General features: G+C 44.9%; 1 protein-coding gene across 4 annotated transcripts; it reads left to right on the top strand.

Moving 5' to 3' along the window:
* The first annotated feature begins 1,264 nt into the window (after window positions 1-1,264).
* LOC123450059 (BAG family molecular chaperone regulator 6) lies at window positions 1,265-6,621 on the top strand. Of its 4 annotated transcripts, none has more exons than XM_045127458.1 (5): window positions 1,265-1,431; window positions 2,018-4,046; window positions 4,169-4,606; window positions 4,684-4,911; window positions 5,006-6,621. In XM_045127458.1, the coding sequence occupies exons 2-5, from the start codon at window positions 2,079-2,081 to the stop codon at window positions 6,329-6,331; spliced, it is 3,960 nt and encodes a 1,319-aa protein (XP_044983393.1). In that variant the 5' UTR covers window positions 1,265-1,431; window positions 2,018-2,078; the 3' UTR covers window positions 6,332-6,621. The 4 variants fall into 4 exon arrangements, with proteins under 4 accessions (XP_044983393.1, XP_044983395.1, XP_044983394.1 ...); XM_045127460.1 differs by having other exon boundaries at window positions 1,266-1,431; window positions 4,687-4,911; XM_045127459.1 differs by having other exon boundaries at window positions 1,266-1,431; window positions 5,009-6,621.
* The last annotated feature ends 3,236 nt before the right edge of the window (window positions 6,622-9,857 follow it).

The following is a 9,857-nucleotide window of genomic DNA, read 5'->3' as shown; positions in this document are numbered from 1 at the left end:
TTTTGTTCCGTTGCCACGCACGGACCTTTTTGTTAGTAAGATTTATATAATAATAATGAAAAAATCTAATCTACACATGCCGCATTGCGGCTTTCCGGTGCGGCGGCTATACCACATCTCGTAGCAAAAGAAACCGGACCTTTCTTTTGTCATGTATGCATGCATGCAATGATGCCTCCAATTCATTGTAAATGATCAAAATTCAAAAAGTTTTATCTTTGAAACCATTAATTCGACCGATGATCCATTTTCGTCGTTGACTTTGTTTCGACAAAATCTTTAAAACTAGATCCCATGTCGACATGTTTCGATAACTTTTTTTTGCTCGTACTTATCATATTTGTTGCATTTACTTATCATATTAGTAAGTACTTACTTGTCTGATAAAAAATAATTTAATCGTCATATTTTTTAGAAATTGCGTATAAATATGAGATCTCGACATAAATCAAAAGGGCAAGCACAAACAACTTTTTTAGGACGATAACGTGTAAAAATATGACAACTCGGCATATTTAAAACCGACGACCACAAAAAATCTTTTTTTTTTTGATAATTGTTAGTAAATATGACATGTCGGCATAGTTAAACTAGCAAGCACGCAAAAAAAATCTGACAAAGTTGTATGTAAATATGACAAGTTGACATATTTAAATTAACAAACTAAATCTATGATATGCGTTTATATCATGTATAATAAAAATTGCTACAAGACAGCAATCATTTGTCAAACATGGTCGTCGGGTTTAAGCAAGTGTAGCTGCCGAAAATCTATACACACGGTTGCCTAGTTGATAACTAAGTTAATTAAATGTGGTTACTAAGTGTATCATAATCTAACAAATAAATAATGATAATCTGGCAACTATCGATGGAAAAAAAAAGTTGTCAAAACATGTTGACATGGAATCTAGTTTTAAAGATTTCGTTGCGAGAAAGCTAACAGTGAAAACTGATCGTCATTTGAATTTATAGTTTAAAAGATAAAAAAATAAAAAAATTAATAATAAAAAAAATCTTTATTGATGTTATGCTGATGTATGAGCTGCATGCATTGCGGAAAACCGGGAAGGCGCTCGTGCTGCGCGTGTATGTAATGGATGGCTCGCAATAATAATAGGATGAGATGAGGCCGTGTGGGCCGGCGGACAATCGAGTGGAGTGGGTCGGGGGGACGGGCGACCAGACGGTGGTGGAACCGCCCAGAAGACATGCGAGGAAATCTCTGGAATGCTCTCCCGACTTGGCCTCCGCGCACACGCATAAATACCTACCCACCTCCGCACTCACACCAACAACAGAGGACGAACGATCAGAGGAAGAAGAAGAATCAGAGCGCTCGCGCATCCTTGAATTCGCATCCCCACGGTGGCGCTTCGTCGGATCGGATCGGATTGGATCCCCACAACGCGCTCTACTCTCTAACTGTCTGTAAGCACCCACCCTTGACTCCTTCTCTCCAACTCATCCCCAATTTACATGGATCATCTCCGAATGAATGAAATGCTAGCTGAGCACGTACTAGGTACTGTACTGTATTTCCGTGTAGTAACTACTCCCTTTGTAAACAAATATAAGAAAAAAATAATTCGACACTTTAGTGATTCTTACATTTGTTAACAGAGGTAGTAGCATATCAGAGTAGCTTGCTTTGCGAATCCTTCTCACCACTGCCTCTCACCCACATACATATATATTGCGACGACTAATCAACTAATAATGAATCGAGGCCCTGCCTCTGTTGCAAACTCTTGCATATATTCGCCAATTCTTGCTTGTTTGGGGAACAAGCTCTCAATATATGCACTGTCCACTCTTGTTTACAGAGTGTCGAGTCATTTCATGTTTCATCCAACCCAGAACCTACCATGTCGCTTACCAGGTTCTCTGATTTTTCATACGCAGTTTCATTGATCTTACTACATGGTTACTAGTGAGCCATTAGCCTTTATTTGCATACAAACTTGGATCCTCTTCAGCATGAGACTTATCTGTATTTCTTCTTCAAATGTCGCAGATATCACAAGAGCAGAGTCTGCTGAACACGCCCAGGCATTGCCCTACCAGTATATTGAATCATGTATCCAACAAATCACTACATGGATCCATACTCCTCATACTACAGGCACCACGCTCCCTATCCATATTATCCCCCTCCCGGCTGGGAAGTTCGACCCCAGAAAATGCCTGAAGTAGACTCATCTTGTCCGCCACCGTCCGGCACTTGGCCGTACAGTGGTGGCATGAATCACTCAGGCATTCCAGAGTCACACAGCTGCTGCAGCCACACATACCCTCATGGCTACCACTACAGTTTCAGACCCCCATTTTCCCAAGAGCTTCCACCACCACATTATCCATATTACTACCATGTTCCGTTTCCGCCACATCATCCGAACCCCTACTCGTCGTCATGCTTCGGCCCACTCCCACCTTACCCCGTTGATCAAACACCGTATAATGCTTATGATGAAAAGTTCAAGAGCCATTGCTGTGGGTGTCCGAACCATGTTTGCCATGGAGATGGAGGGCAGAAGAGCAACGTGAAGATCGAAGAACATATGCCTGAAGTGAAGCCTGAGGGTAACCAGAAGGGTGCAGACAATAATTCAAGCATAATTCGGAACCCAAACTACCAGTACCCGGTGATGTGGCTACCGTCCGGTGACATGAAAGACAAGGGCAATGGCAGAAGCGTTGAATTTCCTCCCCAGCTCTTCAGCAAGTGGTTTCCTCGGAGTGGAGAGAGGACAGAGGATGTGAAGCCATCCAACGATAATCAGAAGGCGGCGAAGCAACTTCAGTGGCCGATGGTTTGGATGCCACCGGGATATGATGAGACCAAACAACAAGCTAAAAAAGAACTGAAGGAGATCGAGCAGAGTCCAAAGAACACGCAAGAAGATCCGCCTTCGCCGAAGATCAAGATTATTCCCTTGTCATGGTTTGGAAATGATAGTCATGATCAAAAGCCTGCTGCTAATGATGGCTCTGGAGAACAAAATGGAAGATCATCAGTGGCGAACCCAGCTGCAGGCACTGAGCATCGGCATGACACGACAGGGGATGCAAATTGTAAGACCATCCCAGTCGTGGCGGAGAAACCAACCAATGGGAATGCACATGCTATTTCAGTTCTGCCGGAGAAACCAAAAAGTGGGAATGAACCTGCCATTTCAGTTGTGCCGGAGAAACATGATCTTGAGAAGAAGGTTCGTACCTGCAGGACCATCCCGGTTATGCCTCAGAAAGATAGTGGTGAGAAGAAATCCTACAAGGATGTAAACAAAGAGGAAAAGAAGGCCAGCATGGTTCAGAAGGAGGGAGAAAATAAGAAAAGCAACAATGTTGAATCATCAAAGGCCAAGCCTTCAAAACTACCCCCCGTATGCTTGCGAGTGGATCCTTTGCCAAAGAAGAAATCAGGAAACACATCTTCAAGGTCATCCAGCCCAGCAACGAAGAATGTTTGTGAAAAAGGAAAGGATGTGAAAGAGGCCCAAGGCAAGAACCAGGAGACAAAGCTATCAGAACATCAGAAAGAGGGTAATGTGCCGGTTAAAGAGAAATCATCTGATGAAATTCCCAAAAATGCAGGGCCTAGGAATGTGACAGTGCTAGATGCTTCTGTGAAGCATGCACAAGAGGAACAAGTTTCCACAAGTGTGACTGATCAGAAGGTGCAGCCTACCGTCAGTGCTGAAGCGCAAGAAAATGTCAGTGCAAGGAGCTTGCACGAGTGTGACAAAAACAGAAAGGAGGATGAGTTGAAGATCCAAGGTGAAGCTCCAAATTTAACCTGTGAAATCAAGTTATCAGAGCCAGATGCCGCTGTTTGTATTCAGTCTGCATACAGAGGGTACCATGTGCGAAGATGGCAACCTTTGGAGAAACTACGGAAGATCAAGAAAGTACATAAGCAGATGCAAGAGGTGGAGAAGCAGATCCAAGCCCTTGAAGCTTCTTCAGACCAGCCGACAGAGAAAGAGCACGTCGCTATTAATGAGACCATCATGAATTTACTTCTGAACCTTGACACCATTCAGGTATTGCACCTTTTCAGCATAACTTGATTTCATTCATGTTCTCGTGTGCCGAAAGATTGCACGCTAGCTAGGTCCTTGGTCGTTGAACGGTGTTGGTTTTGACTCTTTATATACTTGTGCAGAACTTGCATCCAGTTGTGAGGGAGGCTAGGAAGTCTGTTGCTCGACAGCTAGTTTGTTTGCAGGAGAAGCTCGATGCTTTGTGCAAGAAACTGCCTGCTGAACCTACTAATCACCGTAAGAGTGGTGAAGAACAATTGCCTTCCTCAGTTAACTCAAAGGAGCCTATGCGCGATGACGTCTCATCTGAAGTTTCGTTGAAGTTGGGTCAAGATGGAGATTCTAATGAACAGAAACATCAAATGGAAGAATCAAGAAGTACAAAAGAAGCAGCATCGACGGATTCTAATGAACAGAAACATCAAATGGAAGAATCAAGAAGTACAAAAGAAGCAGCATCGATGGATGTGATGCGCGATGCAGCTTTATCAGGACTTATCACTGAGAAGAAGCACCAAATGGAAGAGCCGGACATTTTGAGGGAAGAATGTACTGAGCAAGTAAGTTGTATTCCTGTTCATTGGTTAGCAAGGTGTTTTGTAGTCCATGGATTGGATGTTAACAGCGTTCATGTCAGCAGGAAAAAGCTCCAGCGATGGGAGAATTATCATCCACGGACTACACGGAGCCACTGCAATATAGTACACCTGTATCAGATGGCTCGGCGCTGAAACAATGCACGCCTTCTGCTGAGCAAAACTGCCACACTGAAGAATCAGATCACGGGGTTTCTCCTGCTACAACAGAGGATGATGCAGCTGCGATGGCTACAGCGTGTACCGAAAGTGAAGTGGGCGTCTGCAAGGTGAGTTTTGAATTTATTTGTAGTGGAGATGGGTTTAATACCAATATTAGCAACATGGAGTTTGTACGGAGGATCTTAAATATTGTGTTTAAAGCAGGATGGTTCGGTTCAAGGAGGAGATCAGGTGCAGGAAGAATCTGCAACCGTCGATAGCTCGTGGCCCAAACATGATGCTGCTCCTGCTGAAGATCAGTGCAAAGAAGCAAGTGCTAAATTTCTTCACATGGAGGATTCAGCTGTGTCTTCAGAAGGTGCAGATGCACACGGAAACGATCCAGCTCTTGCAGATGACTCTGTTGGAGCCAATCCAGGAGCTCAGCAAGAAGAGTCGGTCAATGCCGATATGCAGAAAGAAGAAGCAGTGACCACACTTGTTGCAGGCAAAGAACCAGATGGAACGCCGACGCCTCGTGTTGGTGATACCGGTACTATGGATGACTGTACCGACGCAAATTCAGTGACCGTAGAGCAAGAAAATTTTGTTTTGGTAGAATCAGAAGCAAGAAAACAGTGTGAGGTTTCTGGCAAGGATGATTCAACTCTTGTGGATCAGCAAAGTGAACTTCAGGCAGAGGACCCAGTAGGTGGCTCTGCCATTGGAGAGGAGCCTGAAGCTGCTGTATCATTGGACGTCGACGACAAGACCATGATAAATACTAGTCTGAACGATGCAACTGGGGAGGAGCCTGAAGCTGCTGTACCATTGAAAACTGAAGGCAAGACCATGGAAATTACTAGTCTGAATGATGCAGCTGGGGAGGAGCCTGAAGCTGCTGTACCATTGGAAACTGAAGGCAAGACCATGGAAAATACTAGTCTGAATGATGCAATTGGAGAGGAGACTGCAGCAGCGGAAAGCAGAGTCGAGACCATTGAAGATACTGTGATGAATGATGCAGTTGGGGAGGAGCCTGAAGCTGTACCAGTGAAAAGCAGAGTTGAGACCATGGAGACCACTCTGACTGACCATTCCACCATGCCGGTGGAGACCACTCTGACTGACCATGCCACCATGCCGGTGGAGACCACTCTGACTGACCATGCCACCATGCCGGCAGGGATTGTAGCATGTGCAACAGCAGCAAATTCTGCTGCACCTGTACCAGAAGCAGGCAAGCCGGAAGAAGGCTCTGAAGGAGCACCTCCAGAAGAAGAAGAAAAAGAAGAAGCAACGGCTACAGCCTCTGCGAGGCATGATAACGGCGGCGACGACGACAGGAACACGGGAGTGACCGACGAGAAGGAGCAGCTGAAGGAGATGGTGCAGAAGCTCCTGGCGTCCGGCAACGAGCAGATGGGGGTCATCGCAGAGCTGGGCGACAAGGTGAAGTCGCTGGAGAGGAAGCTCGCTGTGCACAAGAGGAGGAGGCCCAAAGTGAGGGTGCAGCACAGGCCAGCCAGGGCCAACGACGTGCACTGAAGAACGGCCATGATTGATCTGTTCTCTCAAGCTTCAGGCTGTGTCTATGTAATGCTTCCATTACTACTGTCTGCACTTGGTGTATATACCAATGTTGCACTATGTATGTATGTATGTCGAGCGGAGGAACACTTAGACGACTATGCTTGATAGCATCTGTGTGCAGAGAAACTCTTGGGGTCTTCACCGTCTTGGATTGCTGCTGTATTTCTTTCCTCCTCTGTTTTCATGGTGGGTCTTTCCTCCTCTGTTATGGAAGGTTTTCAGTTTGCCTACTGCAGACAAGTAAATGTTGGCGTTGGGCCTGCAGTTTTTTTAGCTTCCCGCCAGTTACTTTGGGAGCTATATCTCGCCTGCCCTGCAATCCCGAATCCTATTTCGCGCCTTCAGCCCCAAGTAGTGTTAACCTGTTTTTGTTTTTTTTATCAAATTCATTTTTTTCTGAAATCGTGAACCTTTTCAAATTTTCGAATTTCGTTTCAGAATTCATGATTCTTCAAACCGGTGAATATTCTTTTAAAATATATAAACTTTTATCGAATTTGTGAACTTTGTTTTCAAAATCAATGAATTTGTTTCAAATCTGTGAACTTATTTGTTTTTCGAAATCCACGTTTTGTAAAAATTCATGAACTTCTGTTCTAAACTATACATTTTTTTCATATTCGTGGACTTGTGTTTGCAGCTCTATGAACTTTTCTAAAATTCATTTGATTTCCACATTTTACGTTTTCTTTATGAACTTTTCAGGTTTATTTTTATAAGTAAAACCGTCAATGAGTGACCGGTAACATGGTTGACAGTTCATCTTTAGCAGATTCCTTAAAACCAAAAACTGTAAAATTAAGATAAATGTTGAAAGAAAGGCATTTGAAGGGTCTATTTTAGCTACAGCCGGACATAAACTTTAAAAATAACCTAAAATCAAATTTTCTTCACATACATAAAAGAGCTCTTTCCTCTAGCTAGCCTAGCCAACTGCATCCAGCCCCGTCCCTACTGGCAGTGCACCGTCGCCCACCGGCTCTGTCCCATCCTCGCCGACCGTGTCCCGTGGTTGGCCCATCTCCCAACAAATGCGCCTTGCTCCGTTGCCGGCTGCGTCGGACTAGTCGTGCCCTTTTGTCGGCCGCGTTAGGAGGATTCCAACGGCCAGTTTCAGGTCATGGGGCCATAGCAAGGTCAAGCTTATCCAATTTGCGTTAGGAGGATTCCAACGGCCAGTTTCAGGTCATGGGGCCATAGCAAGGTCAAGCTTATCCAATTTGAACCAACGACTTTTTTCGGTATGTGTTGATGAATTTCGATGAGTTTCGGGTGCACTCCGGTAAATTTTGCTGTGATACGTTTGTTTTGAAGAGGTTTGACCAATATAGGGGCATCTTCGGTCCGGCCTTTCGGCCCTTCAACCTTCAAATATAAGGATCTCGGGTGTGGATTTTCGGTGTCTTTTGGAAAAAATTCGGGTTAAACCTTTTTAGGTATGTGTTCTTAGTATTTTCTTCGACTAAAATCTTAAAACGTAAAAATTATAAGGGTTTGACCATTTTTAAGAGGTGTAGAGCAAACTGAGCTCATGCATCGTGACCAAGTGTCTAAGTCTAGTTAATGTTGTTGACCCAAGTCGAGGTATTTCCTTATGAGCATAGTTTAAAAGTCGAACCGAAAATCGAACCAGAAAGGTTGTCCATTCAGGTTTTTACGATCGAACCGCCGGTTCATCGGTTTGATTGTCGGTTTCTTAACCAATAGAATAATATATGTTGAGTAAGATATGTGCTAATATAGCTAGCGTGAAACAATCTTTAAATAAAATTATTTTCATGTAGTCGAGAATAAAGTAGTACATCCTAGTTGGTTATTGAAGGACCCACGTATTATTCACATGACCTGCCATCAAATCTCACTTCTCTCAACTTATATTAAAACATTTTTCAGGATATTCCTGATTCATTGACCTGTTTTTTCATTGGTTTTTTTAGAAATCTGACCGCTTTTTTGGTCTGATTGTAGAACGATCTTATTAGCTTCAAAAATCACTGAGTCCGTCGGTTCTGGTTTTTTCCTGCCCGACCGTCGGTCTCGTTTGGTTTTTTAAACTAGGTTTATGAGAGGTCCATAGGGTCATTTCTAGTCGGCTGATAGCACATCACTTAGCGCACTCTTAGTCGTCGACACATGTCGCGTAGTAGAAGTTTCTCTGGTATCTTTTAAAAAAATTATGCATTCCAGGTTTTATATTTTAGTTTTCAACTTTTATGTTTGACCAATTTTCCCTAGGTTTTGGAGATTTTTTCCCGACAAAACTTTTGTTTTCTTCTTTCGCAAAAGGCATTCGAAAGAGCAAAATGTGTTTTCTTATTTATTTTCTTTTGGGAGAGGCATATATTTTCTTCTCGTGGAGGCATATATTTGCCTTCGCTCTGCCTCTTAGAAAAAAATGATTTCATTTCACGCACAAATCTGCATCTTGTGAAGGCACAAAATTTCTTTTGTGAGAGGTACAAGCCTTGGGTTTCTTCACGGGAACGGCAACTGACTTGCCGTTCTTCTTGAAGTTTCTCTTTTTTTGCCTTATTTTTTTGACACTAGTGGTTTTATTTACCATCAACACTTGATGTTCCTTTTTTATTTCTACTTCTGTGACTTTTAACATCGTGAATAGCTCGAAGATTAACTTGTTCATTCCGTGCATATTATAATTCATCACAAAGCTTTTGTAGCTAGGTGAAAGTGATTGAAGAACTCTGTTAGTGACCGTCTTGGGACTTAGCCGGAGGAGGCCCCTCAGCTATCTCCGTCGCATCAGCAGACTCAGCCGGAGGAGGCCCCGCAGCTGTCTTGTGATAGCCCGATGCCGACGTTTCAGAAGATTCCCTTTCCTTTCCGTTTTCGTCGTGTGTCTGTTTTCTTTTGTCGCATCATCATCGCATCATGCGCATCATCTGCATTGCATCGGCATCTTCGTTGCCATTAGTTTTTAAACTTGCATCCGTTGTTAGTTGCCGGTTCTCATCGTTGTTCGTTCTGAGCCTGACCGCACACGCACGCCTCCTGCCGCCTCCACGGGCCGGATCCCACCGCCCCTCAGCCCTCCTGCGTCGCCGCCGGCCGGATCCGGCCTGATCCGGTCTGGGCCCGCCCTCATCTCAGATCTGCAGCGCCGCCAGGAGCCGGAGCCTCGAGCGGGACGAGGTGGAGTCTCCCCGCTCGACCGCGCCTCGGTCGCATCTGCCCCGCGTTGTCCCACGCTGGCGCATGGGCCGGCCTCCTCCCGCCGCCTCGCGCTGGGCCGCGACCTCGCCTCGCACCGGCCCAGTAGGAGCAGCAGCCGCCTGGCCAGCTCGCCCAGGCCGGCCTCCCACTGGCCCAGCTGGCGCCAGCTGCCCGAGGCCTCGCCTGCCTCCCGGCCAGGCCGGCCCAAGAAGCCCTCAGGTGAGCTACCCCCGCCTGCGTGCCTTTTAATAATGTAGTGCCCCTGTTCAGCCCATTAGTGAATTAGGGTGATTTTCGGAATTATCTAAAT

This window comes from Hordeum vulgare, chromosome 4H (genome assembly GCF_904849725.1).
Source record: "Hordeum vulgare subsp. vulgare chromosome 4H, MorexV3_pseudomolecules_assembly, whole genome shotgun sequence".
NCBI lineage: Eukaryota > Viridiplantae > Streptophyta > Magnoliopsida > Poales > Poaceae > Hordeum > Hordeum vulgare.
The sequence above is the reverse complement of the archived record's forward strand: the minus strand, read 5'-3'. Positions and strand labels throughout refer to the sequence as shown.